This window comes from Coregonus clupeaformis, chromosome 31 (assembly GCF_020615455.1).
Source record: "Coregonus clupeaformis isolate EN_2021a chromosome 31, ASM2061545v1, whole genome shotgun sequence".
In the NCBI taxonomy this organism is placed as follows: Eukaryota; Metazoa; Chordata; class Actinopteri; order Salmoniformes; family Salmonidae; genus Coregonus; species Coregonus clupeaformis.
Window position 1 is genome coordinate 35816425 of NC_059222.1, and position 25370 is coordinate 35841794.

The following is a 25370-nucleotide window of genomic DNA, read 5'->3' on the forward strand; positions in this document are numbered from 1 at the left end:
AGTCTCCTTAGGGGGAATAGGTTTTGTTATGCCCTCTTCACAACTGTCTTGGTGTGCTTGGACCATGATAGTTTGTTGGTGATGTGGACACCAAGGAACTTGAAGCTCAAAACCTGCTCCACTACAGCCCTGTCGATGAGAACGGGGGCATGCTTGGTCCTCTTCTTTTTCCTGTAGTCCACTCCTCCCTATAGGCTGTCTCATCGTTGTCAGTGACCACTGTTGTGTCATCTGCAAACTTAATGATGGTGTTGGAGTTGTGCCTGGCCATGCAGTCATGAGTGAACAGGGAGTACAGAAGGTGACTGAGCACGCACCCCTGAGGGGCCCCTGTGTTGAGGAGCAGCGTGGCAGATGTGTTGTTACCTACCCTTACCACCTGGAGGCGGCCCATCAGGAAGTCCAGGATCCAGTTGCAGAGGGAGGTGTTAAGTCCCAGGGTCCTTAGCTTAGTGATGAGCTTTGAGGGCACCATGGTGTTGAACGTTGAGCTGTTGTCAATGAATAACATTCTCACGAAGGTGTTCCTTTTGTCCAGGTGTGAAAGGGCAGTGTGGAGCGCAATAGAGATTGCATCATCTGTGGATCTGTTGGGGCAGTATGCAAATTGGAGTGGGTCTAGGGTTTCTGGGATAATGGTGTTGATGTGAGCCATGACCAGCATTTCAAAGCACTTCATGGCTACAGACATGTGCACTATGGGTCGGTAGTCATTTAAGCAGGTTACCTTAGTGTTCTTGGGCACAGGGACTATGGTGGTCTGCTTGAAACATGTTGGTATTATAGACTCAGACAGGGAGCGGTTGAAAATGTCAGTGAAGACACTTGCCAGTTGGTCAGCGCATGCTCGGAGTACACGTCCTGGTAATCCGTCTGGCCCTGCGTCATTGTGAATGTTGACCTGTTTAAAGGTCTTATTCACATCGGCTACGGAGAGCGTGATCACACAGTCGTCCGGAACAGCTGATGCTCTCATGCACATTTCAGTGTTACTTGCCTCGAAGCAAGCATAGTAGTAATTTAGGTCGTCTGGCAGGCTCGTGTCACAGGGCAGCTTGCGGCTGTGCTTCCCTTTGTAGTCTGTAATAGTTTGCAAGCCATGCCACATCCGACGAGTGTCAGAGCCAGTGCAGTACAATTCGATATTAGTCCTGTATTGACGCTTTGCCTGTTTGATGGTTCGTCTGAGGGCATAGTGGGATTTCTTATAAGCTTCTGGGTTAGAGTCCCGCTCCTTGAAAGCGGCAGCTCTACCCTTTAGCTCGGTGCGGATGTTGCCTGTAATCCATGGCTTCTGGTTGGGGTATGTATGTACAGTCACTGTGGGGACGACGTCGTCGATGCACTTATTGATGAAGCCAGTGACTGATGTGGTGTACTCCTCAATGCCATCGGAAGAATCCCGGAACATATTCTATTCTGTAGCTTAGCATCTGCTTCATCTGACCACTTTTTTATTGACCGAGTCACTGGTGCTTCCTGCTTTAGTTTTTGCTTGTAAGCAGGAATCAGGAGGATATAATTATGGTCAGATTTGTCCAAATTAAGGCGAGGGAGAGCTTTGTACGCGTCTCTGTATGTAGAGTAAAGGTGGTCTAGGGTTTTTCCCCCCTCTGGTTGCACATTAACATGCTGGTAGAAATGAGGTAAAAACGGATTTAAGTTTCCCTGCATTAAAGTCCCCGGCCACTAGGAGTGCCAACTCTGGATGAGCGTTTTCCTGTTTTCTTATGGCCGTATATAGTTCATTGAGTGCGGTCTTAGTGCCAGCATCGGTTTGTGGTGGTAAATAGACAGCTACAAAGAATATAGATGAAAACTCTCTTGGTAGATAGTGTGGTCTACAGCTTATCATGAGATACTCTACCTCAGGCGAGCAAAACCTTGAGACTTCCTTAGATATCGTGCACCAGCTGTTGTTTACAAATATACATAGACCGCCACCCCTTGTCTGACCCGGAGGCTGCTGTTCTATGTTGCCGATTCAGTGTATAACCCGCCAGGTGTATGTTATTCATGTCTTCGTTCAGCCACGACTTAGTGAAACAAAATATATGACAGTTTTTAATGTCCCGTTGATAGGATATACGTGTCTGTAGTTCGTCCACTTTATTATCGATTGTAAGTTGACCAATGGTATCGATGGCAAAGGCAGATTAGCCCTTCGTCGCCGGCTCCTTACCAAGCACCCCGATCTCCTTCCGCGATATCTCCTTTTCTTTCTACTACAAATGACGGGGTGGAGGGCCCTGTCGGGTGTCTGGAGCAAATGTCTCTCGTCCGACTCATTAAAGAAAAATTGTTAGTCCAGTTCAAGGTGCGTAATCGATGTTCTGATGTCCAGAAGCTCTTTTCGGTCATAATAGACAGTAGCAGCAACATTATGTACAAAATATGTTACAAACAATGCGAAAAAACACACAAAATAGCATGGTTGGTTAAGAGTCCATAAAACGGGAGCCATCCCCTCCGGCGTCATATTGTAACTCTAACCCCTAACCGCTAGGACTCAACTAAGTCCTTACTGTACCATAACTTATTATTCAAGTTTCCATTCTAGAACTTCCTAAAGCAGCCAATGATATTCGGACAGAAGTGGGTTGACGACACTGCTAGCCAATCAAAACCTAGAATAGTGTGGTGTGTGTGGTGTATTAATGGGGTGCAGGGCTGGGGTCCATATGGAACAGGCTGTTTCTGTAAATGCCTGTTGTTAATAGTATCCACAGACCTCTGGCCACAGAGTGTGTGTGTGTGTGTGTGTGTGTGTGTGTGTGTGTGTGTGTGTGTGTGTGTGTGTGTGTGTGTGTGTGTGTGTGTGTGTGTGTTAATGGAGTGTGCAGTGAACTCCAGTCAACTACATGTCTTCAAAGGGAAGTCGTTGTGTGGTCTATAAGATATGAAATGATCCCATTTGAGGCTAATGTTAAACTAAGTGCTAAATAAGTGTCTAGTGCAAAAGCCTGATGTTTCCTGGAAAATAGAGCTCTGGATTGGGAGGAGGTTACAGCATCTGATCTCAGACACTCCTGTCATGTTCCAGGGGAAAGTTATCCTTTTAAAATAAAACTATACTCAATATATTCACATCACCAAATAATTGATTAAAACACACTGTTTTGCAATGAAGGTCTACAGTAGCTTCAACACCACTCTCTCGGTGGCACCATGGTGTAGCTGGAAGTCAGCTAGTTTCCGTCCTCCTCTGGGTACATTGACTTCAATGCAAAACATATGGTTCTTACCCCCTTCCATAGACTTACACAGTAATTATGACAACTTCCGGAGGACGTCCTCCAACTTATCTGAGCTCTTGCAGCATGAACTGACATGTTGTCCCCCCAATAAAAGGATCATAGAAATAATCTAGTACTGAAAGCATAAGATACAGCTAGCTAGCACTGCAGTGCATAAAATGTGGTGAGTAGTTGACTCAAAGAGTGAGAAAGACAATAGTTGAACAGATTTTAACAAATTAATTTCTTCAAAAATGAAGGAGATGCAAGAGAGAGCTAGCTATATATATTATTTTTTTTCACTTTCACAGCTAGAGAATGTAGCTAGCTAGTTTAGCCTACTCAAACACCCGGCTTAAACCGAGGGGGGTGCTATGTTAGCTAGCTCGCTATGGCTATCCAACACCCAAACTCTTCCAAGTCAAGGTAAGCTTTTGGTTTTTACTAATGTATTGCCACCAGGGCCCACCAGTGTAACTGCTTGCTAACTGTACATTTGTACATTTTATTCATTTAGCAGACGCTCTTATCCAGAGCGACTTACAGTTAGTGAGTGCGTACATTTTTTTTTCATACTGGCCCCCCGTGGGAATCGAACCCACAACCCTGGCATTGCAAGCACCATGCTCTACCAACTGAGCTACATGGGACCATGATTGTACTGCATGATTGTAATGGGTTTACTAATGCATTAGTTCTAGTAGCTATGTTGACTTGACGTTAGCTAACATGGTGACAATGATGTAGGCTGTGTAAAGCGGTTAGCGATTATGATATGAAGGTTTGGCTTTAACATTTTAGCCTGGTCACAGACAGCTGATGTGTTGTGCACTGAAGTCCAAAAACAAAGGGAAAAGGTGAGAGGAGGAGAGCGCATAGATAGCAGAAGTAATTCAATGATGAAAGGGATCATGCTGTATGTACAGTACCAGTCAAAGGTTTGGACACACCTACTCATTCCAGGGTTTTTCTTTATTTTTACTATTTTCTACATTGTAGAATAATAGTGAAGACATCAACACTATGAAATAACACATATGGAATCATGTAGTAACCAAAAAAGTGTTAAACAAAACAAAATATATTTTATATTTGAGATTCTTCAAATAGCCACCCTTTGCCTTGATGACAGCTTTGCACACTCTTGGCATTCTCTCTACCAGCTTCACCTGGAATTATTTTCCAACAGTCTTGAAGGAGCTCCCATATATGCTGAGCATTTGTTGGCTGGTTTTCCTTCACTCTGCGGTCCAACTCATCCCAAACATTCTCAATTGGGTTGAGGTCGGTGGATTGTGGAGGGCAGCTCATCTGATGCAGCACTCCGTCACTCTCCTTCTTGGTAAAATAGCCCTTACACAGCCTGGAGGTGTGTTGGGTCAATGTCCTGTTGAAAAAAAATTATAGTCCCACTAAACCCAAACCAGATGGGATAGCGTATCACTGCCGAATGTTGTGGTGGCCATGCTGGTTAAGTGTGCATTGGATTCTAAATAAATCACAGACAGTGTCACCAGCAAAGCATCCCCACACCATAACACCTCCTCCTCTATGTTTTACGGTGGGAAATACACATGTGGAGATCTTTCGTTCACCCACACTGCGTCTCACAAAGACACGGTGGTTGGAAACAAAAATCTCAAATTTGGACTCCAGACCAAAGGACAGATTTCCACCGGTCTAATGTCCATTGCTCGTGTTTCTTGGCCCAAGTAAGTCTCTTCTTCTTATTGGTGTCCTTTAGTAGTGGTTTCTTTGCAACAATTCGACCATGGAGGCCTGATTCACACAGTCTCCTCTGAACAGTTGATGTTGAGATGTGTCTGTTACTTCAATTCTGTGAAGCATTTATTTGGGCTGCAATTTCTGAGGCTGGTAACTCTTATGAACATATCCTCTGCAGAAGAAATAACTCTGGGTCTTCCTTTCCTGTGGTGGTCCTCAGGAGAGCCAGTTTCATTATAGCGCTTGATGGTTTTTGCGACTGCAAAAATGTTCCGTATTGACTGACCTTCATGTCTTAAAGTAATGATGGACTGTTGTTTCTCTTTGCTTATTTGAGCTGTTCTTGCCATAATATGGACTTGGTCTTTTACCAAATACGGCTATCTTCTGTATACCCCCCTACCTTGTCACAACACAACTGATTGGCTCAAGGATTTTTTTTTTATGTTTAAGAAGGCACACCTGTTAATTGAAATGCATTCCATGTGACTACCCCATGAAGCTGGTTGAGTAGGTGTGTCCAAACCTTTTCCTGGTAGTGTACGTGGCTGCTATGAAAGTTGTGTGTTTGTGGTGATCAGGAGTGTATTCATTCCGTCAATTCTGTTGAAAAACGTTTGTTAAACATACCTGAATTTGTCCAATAGAAACTCTCATTTGCAACTGTTGGACTAATGTTTACGCCCTAGATCAGCTAGATGCAGGCAAGATTGTGCAAGGCAGTTTTGAATGTGTCAATGTCTTTCACCTTGATTACTCAAATTTCTCTCGACCTGTGCAACTACATTGTAAACTTTCAATCATAGGCTAGGTTGTTGCAACCTCATAATGGGTATAGGGAAAATTGGAGTATCATGTAGTAGCCTAAACCTATTGATGTTACATTGAGCTGGGTGAATGGAATATGAATGAAAGTCATCTAAAATGCTGTAATAGAATAAGGCCATGCTCGTGAAAAATATGTTTTGTCCTCCCTCATCTTAAACGGCACCAGCCGCCACTGATCTGTAGTGATCTGTCTTGCTAAAGCTATAGGCTTTATTCATCATCCAGACAATATACTTGCATTGTCAAAACAAACAGACTGAAATGCAGGAGTAGCGTGCAAGGGGTAAGGAATGGAGAGGGAGGGTGAAAGATGTCGAGGTTGGCATGGGGTTGCTGTCTAACATAGTGTTTGGCTGTGGTTAGCCGTGACCAGTAGCCCATGTATTTTAGGGCTAATTTGGTTAGCGACTGGTTGGTGGGTGCACTGGAGTCTGAGGTACTACTTGACTGGAAATCACTGCCGTAGGTAGGACAGAGTGGAGAGGAGGAGAGGAGGAGGAATCCTCAGTCTTCAATCCAGCACACACTAGTTGTGACCAGTAGCTCTTGTATTTTAGGGGTAGGCTGGTTAGCGGGTGGTTGGTGAGGCTGAGATACTACTGGACTGCAAATCCCCCCGTAAGTAGGACAGAAAGGGGGAGAGAAGCAGGGAATGAGAAAACCCTTCATTCCAGCACTCTCTCCTTCCCCAATATCATATCATATAATCATCATATCCATAATCATCTCTGCCACAGTTTATAGTGTGCCTACTCAGTCAGACAGACACTCTAAGCAGGCTGAGAATACAGTCCCAGCACTGAAACATGAGAGGTGTTATTACAGTGGAGAGGTTTCAGCTTGTATCCTTCTGTAGCCTTCTACAGCCAGACACCCCTGTACATTTTCCTTCTCTTAGTCTGAATCTAACAGTTTGGGTTGTGACATGAAACTGAGAAGGTAAGATTTACTAATTGTGCTTTGATTGGACCCCTGTGCCCTCTGGTCCGACAACAAAGTACATTGTCAACATATCACCAGTTCTTTTTTTTAGGTGCAGTAAGTTGGGTTGTGAAATTAGTCTGGTGTATTTACAGTACATCTGTTCTTCAGCGTTAGAGGAAGTGTAGTTAGTGTACTTCAGCCCTTGAGAGTATATACTTGCATGTCTCAGCCCTACAGCTAGTGTACTTACATGTGTTCTTCAGCCCTAGAGACTATATTCTTACATCCATACTTCAGCCCTACAGCTAGTGTTCTTTCTATACATCTATTTTTCAGCCCTAGAGGAAGTGTACTTAGTGTACTTCAGCCCTAGAGGAAGTGTACTTAGTGTACTTCAGCCCTAGAGGAAGTGTACTTAGTGTACTTCAGCCCTAGAGGAAGTGTACTTAGTGTATTTCAGCCCTAGAGGAAGTGTACTTAGTGTATTTCAGCCCTAGAGGAAGTGTACTTAGTGTATTTCAGCCCTAGAGGAAGTGTACTTAGTGTATTTCAGCCCTAGAGGAAGTGTACTTAGTGTACTTCAGCCCTAGAGAGTTTATACTTACATCCTGCGCAGCTTCTTGTACGGAGAGAAGGCGCCGGGAGGAACTGACTTGATCCCATTCTGCTCCAGACGACTAGAGAGAGACAGAGATGGGGAGGAAAGAGAGGGATGGAGAGAAGAAGAGAAAGAGACAGACAGAGGGAGAGAGAGAGAGAGAGAGAGAGAGAGAGAGAGAGAGAGAGAGAGAGAGAGAGAGAGAGAGAGAGAGAGAGAGAGAGAGAGAGAGAGAGAGAGAGAGAGAGAGAGAGAGAGAGAGAGAGAGAGAGAGAGAGAGAGAGAGAGAGAAGGAGAAAATAGAGATGAGAGATGGAGACAGAGAGAGGGTGAGATGGAGACAGAGAGAGGGAGGGAGGGAGACAGAGAGAGGGAGAGAGGGAGAGAAGGAGACATACAGAAGGAGAGAAGGAGACAGAGAGGGATAGATGGAGGGAGAGAGGGAGAGATGGAGACAGACAGAAGGAGAGAAGGAGCCAGAGAGAGGGAAGGATGGAGACAGAGAGAGGGAGAGATGGAGACAGACAGAGGGAGAGATGGAGACAGAGATATGGAGACAGGGATACAGAGAGATGGAGAGAGGGAGAGATGGAGAAAAGAGATTTGAGAGAGAAGGAGACATGGAGAAAGAGAGATATAGATACCACCAGGTAGTAAACCAACAGAGATCACTATAGAAACAAAGCAGAGTAGTCATACATCATTACAGACCCATAGTAATTGGTCAGGTCAATACTGCCAACTTCCTTCATCCACAATGTGAGTGTGTGTGTCTGTGTGCGTGCACGTGCAACTGTGTCCTTGTGTGTGTGTTTGTGTGTGTGTGTGTCTCCCCTCGCCTCCCCTGGTTCGTTAATAAAGATCACTTCCTGTTCTGTGTGTGAGTCATAAGTTATGTTATAACATCTCTAGAACAATAAACAAGTCTGGAGGAGAGAGAAACAGGGAGAGACATGGAGGAACATAGAGGAACAAGGAGAGACATGGAGGAACATAGAGGAACAGGGAGAGACATGGAGGAACACAGAGGAACAGGGAGAGACATGGAGGAACATAGAGGGACAGGAAGAGACATGGAGGAACACAGTGGAACAGGGAGAGACATGGAGGAACATAGAGGGACAGGAAGAGACATGGAGGAACACAGTGGAACAGGGAGAGACATGGATGAACACAGTGGAACAGGGAAAGACATGGAGGAACACAGTGGAGGAACAGGGTGAAACATGGAGGACCACAGCGGAGAAACAGGGAGAGACGTGGAGGAACACAGTGGAGGAACAGGGAGAGACATGGAGGAACACAGTGGAACATGAAGACTGGTCAGAGAACTGTCTGCCCTGTCTGGGTCATATAAGCACTCAGAGTCAGACACAACCACACTTCCGTCAATCTGTCAACCACACGTCCGTCAATCTGTCAACCACACGTCCATCAATCTGTCTGTACACAGGTGTGTGAAAGGAGGGACATGTGACAGAGCAATGCTGGAGACTACAGACATCATAGAAGTGTCTTCAGACATCACATAGGTGTGTGTGGCACTGCTCTCTTTTCTAACTCTCTCACTCTCTCTCTCTCACACATACACACATTTCCTAATGGTGGAAACTGAAAGTCACAGACGTACTGTAATCAGTCTCAGATGTTCAGGAGAAACAGGCCTTGAGAGGCAGTAAGTACAGGGCTCTGAACCCTATTAGTTGCGTTGGTGTGTGTGTGTGTGTGTGTGTGTGTACACGGCTGCCAGTGTCTGTGTGTGTGTGTGTGTGTGTGTGTGTGTGTCCACGGCTGCCAGTGTGTGTGTGTGTGTGTGTGTGTGTGTGTGTGTGTGTGTGTGTGTGTGTGTGTGTGTGTGTGTGTGTGTGTGTGTGTGTGTGTGTGTGTGCGTGTGTGTGTGTGTGCGTGCGTGTGTGTGTGTGCGTGTGTGTGTGCATGCATGAGTGTGTGCGTGCATGTGTGTCTGAGCATGTGCATGTGTGTGTGTGGTTGAGTGGTGGTGTGGCAGGGCATGCAGACAGCTGTCTCTCTCCAGCCCTGCTCTGATCCAGTCCTCTAACCTCCTCTGAGCCTCATTAAGGCCAGTTTTAAAAGCTGTGAACTGACCTACAGATAAACAGCCAAGGCTGGGGCTGCATTCTGCTGGAGCTGTGGCTCGAGCTGTGGCTTTACCTGGGGTATGGGGCTCTGGTTGTGGTTCTGGCCAGGGCAGGGGCTGTGGGATTGGCCTGGGATAGGGCTAGGGCTGGTAAATATGAATGGGTCTAGAGAGAGGGCAGGGGAAGAGGGAGGGGGAGTTTGGGTATTAGGACCAAACTGAGGTGGCCTGATGGGAATGAGGCCCACCAGTACCACAGTGTTTCAGCCTTAATACAGAACACTTCAAGGGTTATTATCATTTTTTCAGCCTTATTTCAGCACACGTAAAGGGGTATCATCAGTTTTTCAGAGCCACATCTTTAAAATAGCAACTGAGCCCCATGTATGTAATTTCAAGAACAGGGCTAGAACAACAGGTCACTCCTGTTCAAGACTCTCCAAGACACTAAGAATAACAAAGCCACTCCTGTTCACATGTCCAGCTGCATGTTGTGATAGGATGTCTAGTTTGATAAAATATGATTTTAAATCTCCAACCTGGCTAGATAAGCAGAGCAGACAGCTTTAGACTGTAGTCTGTTTCAGAGTGATTGGTCTGGACAGGATAAATCCCACATGCTTTTAATGTTTTCATGCTGTCTGTCTGTGTGTGTGTATGTGTCTGTTTGTGTGCCTGTTTGTGTGCCTGTCTGTGTGTGTGTGTGTGTGTGTGTGTGTGTGTGTGTGTGTGTGTGTGTGTGTGTTTTTGTGTCCATTCATTGGAGGTAAATGGTTCTGGTTCAAAGCTGTGGGCCTCCAGCTTTGGACGGATAGAGCTGTATAATTGACATTCTTAGGATAGCTGTTATTCCAGACCACAGATTCCTGCGGTAGTCATGTTCTATGTGTGTGTGTGTCCAGTGTGTTTGTGTCACAGCGATGTGGTCTCAGGGTGTTTTGGTTTACATTTACATTTACATTTACGTCATTTAGCAGACGCTCTTATCCAGAGCAACTTACAAATTGGTGCATTCACCTTATAGCCAGTGGGATCACCACTTTACAATGTTTAATTCCTTCTATCATCAGGTCTGGATCACGAGATCCCAGGTTATTGTAGAAAACACTGTCTGGTGAACAATCTCTGTGTGTGTGTGTGTCTGTGTGTGTGTGTGTGTGTGTTTGTGTGTGTGTGTTTGTGTGTGTGTGTGTGTGTGCATGTGTGTGTGTGTGCGAATGCATGCCTGCGTGTCTACGTGCTTGCGGGAGAGTGTGAAGAAGTTCTGAGGAGAGCATTAAAGGAAAAATCCACCCAAAACCACTCAGTCCTTTAGTTTACAGTGTTAAATAACACAAATATGTGAGAACAATATTTTTTGTGAACAAATATTTCATTTTGTCGTTATAATAAGGTTTGCAGCAACATGGAAAATCGTTGTGGAAATCTGTTGCAGCTCAAGTCGACTATCAAATCTCTCTGTGGTCTGTCTGGCTGGCTAGCTAGCAAACGTAGCTACACACAATAATAACAAATAACATCAAATCAAATGTATTTGTCACATGCGCCAAATACAACAGGTGTAAACCTTACCGTGAAATGCTTACTTACAAGCCAACCAACAATACAGTGTTTTTTTTTTACCTCCACGGGATCGGTGTCCCGTATACGGGATGGTTGAGCTAACGTGCGCTAATGTGATTCGCATTACTGTTGTAAGTAACAGCAAACTTTCCAGGACATAGACATGTCTTATATCGGCAGAAAGCTTAAATTCTTGTTAATATAACTGCTCTGTCCAATTTACAGTAGCTATTACAGTGAAAAAATACCATGCTATTGTTTGAGGAGAGTGCACAACAACAAAAAACTTATCACAGCAACTGGTTTGATACATTCACCTCTGAAGGTAAATAATGTACTTAGATTCAGTAATCTTGCTCTGATTTGTCATCCTAAGGGTCCCAGAGAAAAAATGTAGCATAGTTTTGTTTAATAAAATCCATTTTTTTATTCAAATGTAGGAACTGGGTTCTACAGTTTGAAACCCTGATGTCTCTGGCTCCACACCCACCCCGCCCGGCCATCTAGATGTGTGAAAGTTAGTGTATAAGCTAATGATCCATCATGCATGACATTCCTGGGAGTGTGTAAACTTACATTTTGTATTACCATATCATTTTTGTATGTTCTATATAGTTATGTACTTGAAAATGTATCAATTTACCAATTCCGCACATTTGGGCAGACTTGATACAAAATAGTCCAGTATTGCAATGCTTCACTGGATCAATCTGTCACGATCGCCTATGAAATACGACCAAAGCGCAGCGTTGGGAGTGAACATGATGACTTTAATGTAGAAACACGACAAAACAAAACACGATCCGTGAAGTCCTTAGTACACCGACTGAACATAGAACAAAAACCCACAACCCCAAGGTGAACAATGACAGTTTAAATATGGCTCCCAATCAGAGATAACGAGCCGACAGCTGACACTCGTTACCACTGATTGGGAGTCACTCAACCAAACACAGAAACAACCAATAACCACCCAACCAACCCAAACACAACAAAACTTAACACACTCTGGCTAAAATACCAAGTCCCGGAACCAGAGCGTGACAGTACCCCCCCCTAAAGGCGCGGACTGCGACCGCGCCTCAAAAACCCAAATAGGGGAGGGCTGGGTGGGTGTTGCTCCTCGGAGGCGGCTCCGGCTCCGGGCTTGACCACCACCCTACATCAATCCCCCCGTAATGGCCCCGGTCCGATCCATACCAGCTGGCTGGATCAGTACTGATGACGCGCACCCCTAGCTTGGCGCGTGAGGCAGGAACGGACCGGACCTGGCTGACGACTCGCCTCCTCGGCTTGGTGCGTGGAGCCGGAACGGACCTCCTCAGGCTGACGACTCGCCTCCCTGGCTTGGTGCGCGTAGCAGGAATAGGCTGAACCCGGTTGACGACTCGCCCCCTTGGTTTGGTGCGAGTATCCGGAACGAGCTGACCCAGGTTGACGACTCGCACCCTTAGCCTGGTGCGAGTAGCAGGAACAGGCCGGGTTGGGCCGGCGACGCACCCCGTAGGCTTGGTGCGGGGAGCAGGCACGGGCCGGACAGGGCTGACGAAACGCACCACAGACTTGGTGCGGGGAGCAGGAACAGGCCGGGCTGGGCTGGCGACGCGCACCGCTGGCTTGGTGCGGGGAGCAGGCACGGGCCGGACAGGGCTGACGAAACGCACCACAGACTTGGTGCGGGGAGCAGGAACAGGCCGAGTCGGGCTGGCGACGCGCACCACAGGCTCCATGCGAGGAACAGGAACAGACAGGACCGCACTGGGGACACACACCCCTGGCCCTCCACGGGGATCAGGAACGGGCCGGACCGGACTGGTAACACACCCCAGTACCTTTCGCCCTGCCTCCACACCTTCCTTCCCCTTCGTGACCAGTGGCCCCCTTAACCTGGCGGCCTCCTCTGCCAACCTTCTGCACTCCTCAATCCCGTACTCCTGCTGCCCCGACGTCGTGAGCCCCCCCCTAAAAATTTTCTGGGGGTCTCTCCTCCCCGTGGACCAGGCCTCTATCGTCCTTGCCCAACCTTCGCTCTTCGGTCTCCACCACTCGTCATCCAACTCCTGGAAATGCTGCTTGGTCTCGTTGTGGTGGGTTTTTCTGTCACGATCGCCTATGAAATACGACCAAAGCGCAGCGTTGGGAGTGAACATGATGACTTTAATGTAGAAACACGACAAAACAAAACACGATCCGTGAAGTCCTTAGTACACCGACTGAACATAGAACAAAAACCCACAACCCCAAGGTGAAGAATGACAGTTTAAATATGGCTCCCAATCAGAGATAACGAGCCGACAGCTGACACTCGTTACCACTGATTGGGAGTCACTCAACCAAACACAGAAACAACCAATAACCACCCAACCAACCCAAACACAACTAAACTTAACACACTCTGGCTAAAATACCAAGTCCCGGAACCAGAGCGTGACACAATCTCAAACTTTGCACACACACAATAATAGAAAACGCATGTTTTTGTGTTTGTATTATCTTTTACCAGATCTAATGTGTTAATCTAATATTCTCCTACATTAATTTCACATTTCCATAAACTTCAAAGTGTTTCCTTTCAAATGGTATCAAGAATATGCATATCCTTGCTTCAGGTCCTGAGCTACAGGCAGTTAGATTTGGGTATATCATTTTAGGCGAACATTTTTTTTAAAAAGGGTCCGATCCTTAGGAGGATAATTAAGAAAATATTTGCAATAAAAATTAATAGTAAATAAACACAAAAAAAGTTACACAATAAAATAACAATAACTAGACTATATACAGGGGGTACTGAGTCAATATGCGGGGGTTTTTGAGGATCTGAGGACCCATGCCAAATCTTTTCAGTGTCCTGAGGAGGAATATGCGTTGTCTTGCCCTCTTCACGACTGTCTTGGTGTGTTTGGACCATGATAGTTTGTTAGTGAGGTGGACACCAATGAACTTGAATCTTTCAACCCGCTCCACTAAAGCCCTGTCGATGGGAATGGGGCGTGCTTGGCCCTCCTTTTCCTGTAGTCCACGTTCAGCTCCTTTGTCTTCCTCACGTTGAGGGAGAGGTTAATGTCATGGCACCACACTGCCAGGTCTCTGACCTCCTCCCTATAGGCTGTCTGATCGTTGTCGGCGATCAGGCCTACCACCGTTGTGGCGTCGGCAAATTTAATGATAGTGTTGGAGTCGTGTGTGGCCACATAGTGATGGGTGAACAGGGAGTACAGGAGGAGACTGAGCACACACCCCTGAGGGGCCTCTGTGTTGAGGATCAGCGTAGCAGATGTGTTGTTGCCTAATCTTACAACCTGGGGTCGGCTCTTCAGGAAGTCCAGGATCCAGTTGCAGAGGGAAGTGGTTAGTCCCAGGGTCCTTAGCTTAGTGATGAGCTTTTTAGGGCACTATTGTGTTGAACGCTGAGCTGTAGTCAACGAACAGCATTCTCACGTAGATGTTCCTCTTGTCCAGGTGGGAAAGGGCAGTGTGGAGTGCAATAGAGATTGCGTCATCTGTGGATATGTTGGGGCGGTATGCTAATTGTAGTGGGTCTAGAGTTTCTGGGATGATGGTGTTGTGAGCCATGACCAGCCTTTCAAAGCACTTCATGGCTACAGATGTGAGTGCTATGGGGCGGTAGTCATTTAGGCAGGTTACCTTGGCGTTCTTGGGCACAGGGACTATGGTGGTCTGCTTGAAACATGTAGGTATTACAGACTCGGTCAGGGAGAGGTTGAAAATGTCAACGAAGACACTTGTAACCTAGCTAATTAGTTTTAAAATCGCCTAAACAAACTGCACAATCATTTTAGGAGTCTACAATCTCACCATGTTCAACTTGCAGATCGATGTGCCTCAGAGAGTGGAGTCTAACATTTGCAGATGTACAATGGGCCGGGTGGTGCATTCTGGGCGATTCTGGGATGATGAGCTCTCTCCTTCAAGGAGTGAAATGGAGTCTATTGGTCGCTAGCTCAAAAACCCAACATTAGCACGAATTTCATCAACAAGAAGTACAACATTACAAATATTTTCCGAGATGTGAGATAATTAACTTGCTATCTGTAGTATCTAATAGCTTTGGAATCGTGACATTACATACCTTCGAGGAAAATAGGCAAGTTTCTCGACATATACACTGACTTTGAGAAGGGATTGCGTGACAATTAGTTTAGCAACCGCGATTGGTAGACAGTCTGCTGGGTGGTATTTCTATAATATCTCTGGCACCACTTTAGTCCACCAATGCTGGACTAAAGAGGCAGACAAATAGGACAAATGTGCTAGACCCTCCGTTAAATTGGACATTTCTCGAGGTAGGAATATGGCAAAAACATGATCAATGGCTCATTTGAGAGAATACATTTTCCAGAGTTATGATTTCGGCCAGTATTGAAATCTGACATGTATGATAGACGTTTTCGTGATCTAAAAGTCGTATTCCTATTAACTTCCAGTGTAGTCAGAGTGACCTAATCACAGTGCTATGCAATAACGGCCGGATTTCGGCCAACTTGAACGCCAATAACTCAGATACACATGAAAACATGAAATGACCCAGGGAATCGATAGAACATTACTCAGAGATGCACAAAAACAATATATTCAAAATGGGTGAACCTTTCCTTTAAGTGTATGCAAGTTTTTTTTTAAATATAGGAGTATGTCTGAGTGTGTGTTTGAGTGTGTGTCGGGGTATGTCAGTGTGGGACACAAGCCTTCCAGACAGCATTAATTAGTCTCTCAATCCCCCTTCTCAGATCAATACATCAAATGACTGAGTCTCCACCGTGACAAAGACCTCAGGAGACAGACATGTGAGCTTAGAGGAGTACAGAGGAATCAATCAGGGTCAGGACACACTCACGCACACACACGCAAGCACATGCACGCAAACACACACACACACACACGTAAACACACAGACACGCACACGCACACGCAAGCACACGCACACGCACACGCACACACACACACACACACACACACACACACACACACACACACACACACACACACACACACACACACACACACACACACACACACACACACACACACACACACACACACACACACACACACACACACACACACACACACACACACACACACACACACACAGGCATTGATTCCTCTGTCCTCCAGACCAGGCCTGTGGCCTCCATCCCTCCCTCCCTCCCTCCCTTCCTCCATCCTTACCTCTCTATCTCTACATCCCTCCTTTTCCAATCAACCAAGCAAAGAGAAACAAGTAGCCTTGACATGGAGAATCAACGCCTGTCAACCCATTAATCAGGTGTCTGTCTCTGTGTGTATAAATATAATCAATAGTTCTAATTGTATTCATTAGGCTATGGGCATGGTTTTCATTAAGGTTAAAGACATAGTGCGGTCAGCTATTCAGACAGAGAGACATACACACAGCGGAGTCTACTCTTCTGGCTATATAACAAAGGCATCTGCACTATGAGACAGAAATAGATTGTTTCCTGTTGTAGCCAACAGGAAACAACCGAGACATTTTCACAAACAACTGTATTGCTCACAGTGTTTATAATTTTTACCAAAACCTCTCATTATGTGATGTCCTAAAATGGCGGCAACAATTTATGCATGTTTAAAGTAAACGATATGCGTGATTTACATGATGCATCTGCAGTAAAATGTAGAACTCGGTTCCATGTGAAGTAATGGGAAAGGTATGGTTTGTTTTTGGTAAGAAATCAACAGTATTTTTACGGTTGCCAACAGTCAGCCCCCTACTAAGAAAAATAGAAAGACTGAGTCTATCTAAAAGATATACAGTATACTACTTATTGTAATATTTTCCTCTAATCTAACCATTCAGAGGCTGAGACCCACACTCCTAACAACCCTACCAGGAACAGACTAACTAACTAACTAATGACCCACACTCCTAACAACCCTACCAGGAACAGACTAACTAACTAACTACAGACCCACACTCCTAACAACCCTACCAGGAACAGACTAACTAACTAACTACAGACCCACACTCCTAACAACCCTACCAGGAACAGACTAACTAACTAACTACAGACCCACACTCCTAACAACCCTACCAGGAACAGACTAACTAACTAACTACAGACCCACACTCCTAACAACCCTACCAGGAACAGACTAACTAACTAACTACAGACCCACACTCCTAACAACCCTACCAGGAACAGACTAACTAACTAACTATAGACCCACACTCCTAACAACCGTACCAGGAACAGACTAACTAACTAACTACAGACCCACACTCATAACAACCCTACCAGGGACAGACTAACTAACTAACTACAGACCCACACTCCTAATAGGCCTACCATGGACAGACTAACTAACTAACTACAGACCCACACTCCTAACAACCCTACCAGGGACAGACTAACTACAGACCCACACTCCTAACAACCCTACCAGGAACAGACTAACTACAGACCCACACTCCTAACAACCCTACCAGGAACAGACTAACTAACTAACTACAGACCCACACTCCTAACAACCCTACCAGGAACAGACTAACTAACTAACTAACTACAGACCCACACTCCTAACAACCCTACCAGGAACAGACTAACTAACTAACTAGAGACCCACACTCCTAACAACCCTACCAGGGACAGACTAACTAACTAACTACAGACCCACACTCCTAAAAACCCTACCAGGAACAGACTAACTAACTAACAACAGACCCACACTCCTAACAACCCTACCAGGGACATACTAACTAACTAACTACAGACCCACACTCCTAACAACCCTACCAGGAACAGACTAACTAACTAACTACAGACCCACACTCCTAATAGGCCTACCATGGACAGACTAACTAACTAACTAACTACAGACCCACACTCCTAACAACCCTACCAGGAACAGACTAACTAAGTAACTAACTATCTACAGACCCACACTCCTAACAACCCTACCAGGGACAGACTAACTAACTAACTACATACCCACACTCCTAATAGGCGTACCAGGGACAGACTAACTAACTAACTACAGACCCACACTCCTAATAGGCCTACCAGGGACAGACTAACTAACTAACTACAGACCCACACTCCTAACAACCCTACCAGGAACAGACTAACTAACTAACTACAGACCCACACTCCTAATAGGCCTACCAGGGACAGACTAACTAAGTAACTAACTAACTACAGAGGGCTGTAATATCTCTCCAGTTTTCAGATCTCATGTCTCATAACCCAAAAACACAAAACTGTCTTTCATTAACAAGCAGCAGAGAGCGGCATAGCTCTCCATGTGTAAGTAATGAGAAGTGTGTGTGTGTGTGTGTGTGTGTGTGTGTGTGCGTGTATGTGTCAGGGCTGGAGTGGTTCATTAACCAACCGTTAGTCTTGGCCTTGATATCCAGCATTCTGCCTCTACATGTAATCGAAACTGATTTTATAATGAACTTCAAGAGCTCACATCAGACCTGCTGTGGAGAATTACTGAACAGACCTCTCTCCTCCTTTCCTCCCCCTCTTCCTCCCTCACTGATCCTGGGGTAGGGGTAGTAAAGTGGGCTGAGAGAGGGAGCAGGACCAGGAGAAGAGGCAGGAGAGGTCACAGGAGGGAAAGAGGAGTAGGGGAAGAGAGACTGCAGTGGGGATAACACTTCAAACAAGAAGCTCTGGTGGGTAGGAAAGGAGAAATTGAGGGAGGGAAAGAGGGAACAGAGGAGGGATGAAGGGAATAGTATTATGCCTAGGCGTGGCAAAATAGAACAACTAGAACGCTTATTCTGATTTATTCTAAATCAGAACCATTTATTATCCTTTCGTAAGCTTTGAAAGAGGATAAAAACGAATGAAATCTCTATCAGGGAACATTGTGAGTAGAGATACCTATCTTTCACCTTCCAGTGCTGCTGACTCTAGCAGAGATCTTATTGGTTACATAGATCTAGGGACAGGGACATTAGAAGGACATTACCAGAGAGAGATAAATAACTTCAGTGGAGTTTATGGGTCATTAAGGGATACCGGGGAAGATAGACAACTAGTCTCTGGGTCTCATCGACCCCTAAGGAGTCTGGGCTGTTTATAAATACCCACCCAGCAAGGGTCAGTACACACACACTAATGCACGCACCACACGCACAAGCACACGCACACACACTAACCCAGCATGGATGTTCCCTAATAACCCTGACCCATTTAGAGTGGTTTGGTGAAACTAAGAACTCATATCTTTGATACGCAGCAATACCAGGCAGGCAAGCAAAACATCATTTTTGCTTCAAAGGTACACTGCCAGAAGTGTCAAAGGACATCAAATCTTTTTGCCCCCTCAGTGACCAAGGTTTTTTCTTACTTTAGTGTTGGTTCTGTACTGCTGTAGATACAGAGAGTTTCCAGAGCCCATGTTTAGGACCCCATGTTGTGGACCCATGTTGTGGTCCTCTGTAGCTCAATTGGTAGAGCATGGTGCTTGTAACGCCAGGGTAGTGTGTTCGATCCCTGGGACCACCCACACGTTAAAATGTATGCACACATGACTGTAAGTCGCTTTGGATAAAAGCGTCTGCTAAGTGGCATATTATTATTATTTAGAAGGGGTTAATACCTGGTGCAGATATGACTGCTGATAAGAGGGATGTAAACTAAGACGGGAGAGAGAGAGGTAAGACAGTCTGATCAGCTTTACAGGATCCGCACGCACACATACACACACACACACTTTCTCGCATCAGAGCCAATTCAAGCTGTGGATATCCCTGGATTCCACTGAAATATATCACCTTACTCTGGGGTTTATGCCAACAGGGGGGATGTATTTAGGTCAGCTAATTGGCAACATACAAGACAGCATGGTGCTTACATCTCTGCCATGGTGTCAGGAAGGTTGGCTGGTATAGCTGTGAGGCCTTTCCCTCTGCAGTCCACAATGTTGTTACTGCAGGTACACATGGCAGGGCACGAACCTCCCCCTAGGCTGCAAGGCTGCAAGCCGGAGCTCTCTGAGTGACCTGGAGACAGAGAGAGCGAGAGAGTGGGAGAGGAGAGCGAGAGGGATGGGAAGAGAGAGGGAGGAGGAGAGGTTAATGTCCTGTTAAGGGTGGCCAGTGTAAACAGGATTACAGAATAGGCAGGGGACTGATCAGACCGGGGGGTTTGGGCAGCGACTGGAAAAAAAGAGAAAGTGGTGTGTGTGTGTGTGTGTGTGTGTGTGTGCCTTCTGTGTAGAAGAGAGTAGAAGAGAAACTCTCCCAGTTCAATAATTCAATACTTTAATTGTCAAAATCCCTAACTAAAACTATCCCTTTAAGGTTGTCACTAGTGTTAAGGCTTTTCCACCAGTGTTAAGGCTTTTCCACTAGTGTTAAGGCTTTTCCACTAGTGTGCATCTTAACTATAACAGCTGCAAAACCAGAAGACATACATGTCAACTTCTGACAGAGAGAGAAGACATTAACTTGCAAATGAAGTCAGGCCAGATTCATTTTTAGCATTTAGCAGACGCTCTTATCCAGAGCGACGTACAGTTAGTGCATTCATCTTAAGATAGCTAGGATACTCTTTGAAGAGGTAGCGTTTCAGACGTTTTCAGAAGATGGGGAGGGACTGTGCTGTCCTTGCTTCAGGGGGAAGCTGGTTCCACCATAGGGGTGCAAGGACAGAGAAGAGCTGGGCAGAGCGGGAGCTGCTCTCCCGTAGGGGTGGGAGGGCCAAGAGACCAGAGGTGGCAGAACAGAGGACTTGGGCTGGGGTGTAGGGTTTGAGCATAGCCTGAAGGTAGGGAGGTGCAGTTCCTCTTGCTGCTCCGTAGGTAAGTATCATGGTTTTGTAGTGGATGCGAGCTTCAACTGAAAGCCAGTGAAGTGTGCGGAGGAGCGGGGTGACATGGGAGAACTTGGGAAGGTTAAACACCAGGAGAGCTGCGGCGTTCTGGATAAGTTACAGGGGTTTGATGGCATAAGCAGGGAGCCCAGCCAACAGCGAGTTGCAGTAGTCCAGACGGGAGATGACAAGTGCCTGGATTAGGACCTGTGCCGCTTCCTGTGTGAGGTAGGGTCATACGGATGTTGTAGAGCATGAACCTGCAGGAGCGAGTCACTGCTTTGATGTTTGCAGAGAACAACAGGGTGTTGTCCAGGGTCACGCCAAGGTTATTTACACTTTGGGAGGGGGACACCGTAATGTTGTCAACTGTGATGGAGAGGTCTTGGAGCGTGCAGGCCTTCCCAGGGATATTCCCCTGAATGTTTTGACATACACATAGAGGAACATTAACATGTGATCTGTAGTCTGTCAGATGGTGTGTCAGTGTCTCACACCCAATTCTCAGTTGGATATGAACTCATCAAAAGTTGGTCGTATTTCATGACATATCTAATGGAATAGCATGTCTGAATGTTGTGTGAGTTTTTCATTCGAGACACAATGACATGCATATTGACGTCTTTTCAATCATCTCCATTGATCTTCTCCTGTATCTGTACGTCTGTGTTCTCATCATGTTCTAACTCTACGTGGAATTCTCTTTATTTTGCTAATTCAGCTCCTCCACCCCCGCCATCTCTCCTCTCTCACCCTCGTCTCCTCTCTCACCCTCGTCTCCTCTCTCACCCTCGTCTCCTCTCTCACCCTCGTCTCCTCTCTCACCCTCGTCTCCTCTCCACGCTCGTCTCCTCTCTCACCCTCGTCTCCTCTCTCACCCTCGTCTCCTCTCTCATCCTCGTCTCCTCTCCACGCTCTCTTGCTTCTTGCTTACGTTTGTTCTCCAAAAACTGAAGACGGCAGACAATTTGCATACAGGATACACATCCCACTGAAAATGTCTCCCGATATTTGTTTGAAATGCAACGCCCTTGTCAAAGATGACAGTGTGTGCATGTGTGTGTGTGTGTGTGCACGTGTGTATGTGTCTGTCTGTGTGTGTGTGTGCGTGCGTGCGTGCGTGTGTGTGTGTGTGTGTGTGTGTGTGTGTGTGTGTGTGTGTGTGTGCGTGTGCGTGTGTGTGCGTGTGTGCAAGTGTGTGTGTGTGTGTGTGTGTGTGTGTGTGTGTGTTGCTCTAGTATTTTCAGCATAACCTAGAAAAGTGTATAAAACAGACTTGTAAATGGCCTCATTTACTCTGCATTACTGAGCTGCTGGGTTTTGACTTTCCTACTATTAATATTTGATCAGCTCCCTTTCCCTCTGCGCGAGTGTGTGTGTATGTGTGTTTATGTGGGTATGTGTGTGTGTGTGTCCTGGTTATTGATGACAGGAGAAAGTCCTACTGCTCAGTGGGACTGGGACAGATTCTACTGCTCAGTGGGACTGGGACAGATCCTACTGCTCAGCGGGACTGGGACAGATCCTACTGCTCAGCGGGACTGGGACAGATCCTACTGCTCAGTGGGACTGGGACAGATTCTACTGCTCAGTGGGACTGGGACAGATCCTACTGCTCAGTGGGACTGGGACAGATCCTACTGCTCAGTGGGACTGGGACAGATCCTACTGCTCAGCGGGACTGGGACAGATCCTACTGCTCAGTGGGACTGGGACAGATCCTACTGCTCAGTGGGACTGGGACAGATCCTACTGCTCAGTGGGACTGGGACAGATCCTACTGCTCAGTGGGACTGGGACAGATCCTACTGCTCAGTGGGACTGGGACAGATCCTACTGCTCAGTGGGACTGGGACAGATCCTACTGCTCAGTGGGACTGGGACAGATCCTACTGCTCAGCGGGACTGGGACAGATCCTACTGCTCAGTGGGACTGGGACAGATTATACTGCTCAGCGGGACTGGGACAGATCCTACTGCTCAGTGGGACTGGGACAGATCCTACTGCTCAGTGGGACTGGGACAGATCCTACTGCTCAGTGGGACTGGGACAGATCCTACTGCTCAGTGGGACTGGGACAGATCCAGGGACTAGCAATAGGAATCAGCCCAGTTCCCTCCCTTTACCACATTCCTAGAACACAGGAGGTTGGTGTCACCTTAATTGGGGAGGACGGGCTCTTGGTAATTGCTGAAGCGGAAAGAGTGTGGAATGGTATCAAATACATCAAACACATTGTTTCCATGTGTTTGATGCCATTCCATTCGCTCTGTTCCATTATTATGAGCCATCCTCCCCTCAGCAGCCTCCTGTGACCTAGAGGTAATTAATGGTGCTAGATAGACTATATGTCATAGCTAGCTGTCTTTGTGTTTCTAAACTCTAGTGCCTAGCGATACTGATTCAGATCACACATATTACAGCCCTGACTCGTAGCTTGTGGAGGCGCCTGCATGTAGGTGTGAATTAGACCAGTCATTCTGATTCATTTTGCACACTAGGGCATTACACAGTAAAACTCCTGGCACCAACCCACGGCCCATTGCACTAATGATAGACGTTTAACTACTTACCTCTAACACTGGGCCATGCTTTATGATTAGACTGGCTTTAATGGATTGATAAAAACTACACAGATATGACTGTGTCCACAAGTCATACTGAGTCCACGAGTCAGTATGTGCAATGAGTCAGATTGAAATTCATAACAGTATTCACTGTGTGTGTGTGTGCCCACGCAGGCATGTGTGTGTTTGTGTGTGTGTCAAAATCCCAAAACGATGTCATCAATGCGTTTCATTGAGCTGCTTTTCTCTCTGCGTGATTGTAGCTCTGCTCGGATCTAACATGTAGGGGTTTTGACAGATCTTGGATCAGGTGTTATACAGAGCACAGCGCTCCTGATCTAACATGTAGGGGTTTTGACAGATCTCAGTTCAGGTGTTATAGAGACCACAGCTCTCCTGATCTAACATCTAGTGGTTTTGACAGATCTCGGATCAAGTGTTATACAGAGCACAGCGCTCCTGATCTAACATGTAGGGGTTTTGACAGATCTCAGTTCAGGTGTTATAGAGAGCACAGCTCTCCTGATCTAACATGTAGGGGTTTTGACAGATCTCGGATCAAGTGTTATACAGAGCACAGCTCTCCTGATCTAACATGTAGGGGTTTTGACAGATCTCAGTTCAGGTGTTATAAAGAGCACAGCTCTCCTGATCTAACATGTAAATCAAATCAAATCAAATGTTATTGGTCACATACACATATTTAGCAGATGTTATTGTGGGTGTAGCGAAATGCTTGTGTTCCTAACTTCAACAGTGCAGTAGTATCTAGGAATTCACAACAAAACACACAAATCTAAATTTAAAAGAATGGAATTAAGAAATATATAAATATTAGGACGAGCAGGACGAGCAGTGTCGGAGTGGCATTGACTAAAATACAGTAGAATAGAATACAGTATATACATATGAAATGAGTAAAACAGTATGTAAACATTATTAAAGTGACTAGTGTTCCATTATTAAAGTGACCAGTGATTCCATGTCTATGTACACTACCATTCAAAAGTTTGGGGTCACTTAGAAATGTCCTTGTTTTCGAAAGAAAAACAATTTTTTTGTCCATTAAAATTTTCATTTACATTTACGTCATTTAGCAGACGCTCTTATCCAGAGCGACTTACAAATTGGTGCATTCACCTTATAGCCAGTGGGATAACCACTTTACAATATGTTTTTTATTTTTTAAAATCTTTTATTTTTATTTTTATTTTAAAAAATATATAATCTTTGGGGTGGGGTAAGGGGGGGTAGAAGGATTACTTTATCCTATCCCAGGTATTCCTTAAATAGGTGGGGTTTCAAGTGTCTCCGGAAGGTGGTGAGTGACTCCGCTGTCCTGGTGTCGTGAGGGAGCTTGTTCCACGATTGGGGTGCCAGAGCTAACATCAAATTGATCAGAAATACAGTGTAGACATTGTTAATGATGTAAATATCTATTGTAGCTAGAAACGGCTGATTTTTAATGGAGTATCTACATAGGCGTACAGAGGCCCATTATCAGCAACCATCAGTCCTGTGTTCCAATGGCACGTTGTGTTTGCTAATCCAAGTTTATCATTTTAAAAGGCTAATTGATCATTAGAAAACCATTTTGAAAACTGTTGTGCTGATTAAAGAAGCAATACAACCGGCCTTCTTGAGACTAGTTGAGTATCTGGAGCATCAGCAATTGTGGGTTCGATTACAGGCTCAAAATGGCCAGAAACAAAGAACTTTCTTCTGAAACTCGTCAGTCTATTCTTGTTCTGAGAAATGAAGGCTATTCCATGCGAGAAATTGCCAAGAAACTGAAGATCTCGTACAACGCTGTGTACTACTCCCTTCACAGAACAGCGCAAACTGGCTCTAACCAGAATAGAAAGAGGAGTGGGAGGCCCCAGTGCACAACTGAGCAAGAGGACAAATACATTAGAGTGTCTAGTTTGAGAAACAGACGCCTCACAGGTCCTCAACTGGCAGCTTCATTAAATAGTACCCGCAAAACACCAATCTCAACATCAACAGTAAGAGGCGACTCCGGG

The 25370-nt window shown here is 45.7% G+C and overlaps 1 protein-coding gene across 2 annotated transcripts in view; it reads right to left on the reverse strand.

The window, feature by feature from the left end:
* Nucleotides 1-25370, reverse strand: part of LOC121547092 (slit homolog 1 protein-like) — a 238691-nt gene that overhangs the window by 81359 nt on the left and 131962 nt on the right. For both annotated transcript variants that reach the window (XM_045209881.1, XM_045209880.1), the window contains exons 9-10: nucleotides 19820-19967; nucleotides 7319-7390 (exon numbers count right to left, since the gene is read on the reverse strand). In XM_045209881.1, the coding sequence (XP_045065816.1) occupies nucleotides 7319-7390; nucleotides 19820-19967 (220 nt within the window). The remainder of the gene's footprint in view (nucleotides 1-7318; nucleotides 7391-19819; nucleotides 19968-25370) is intronic.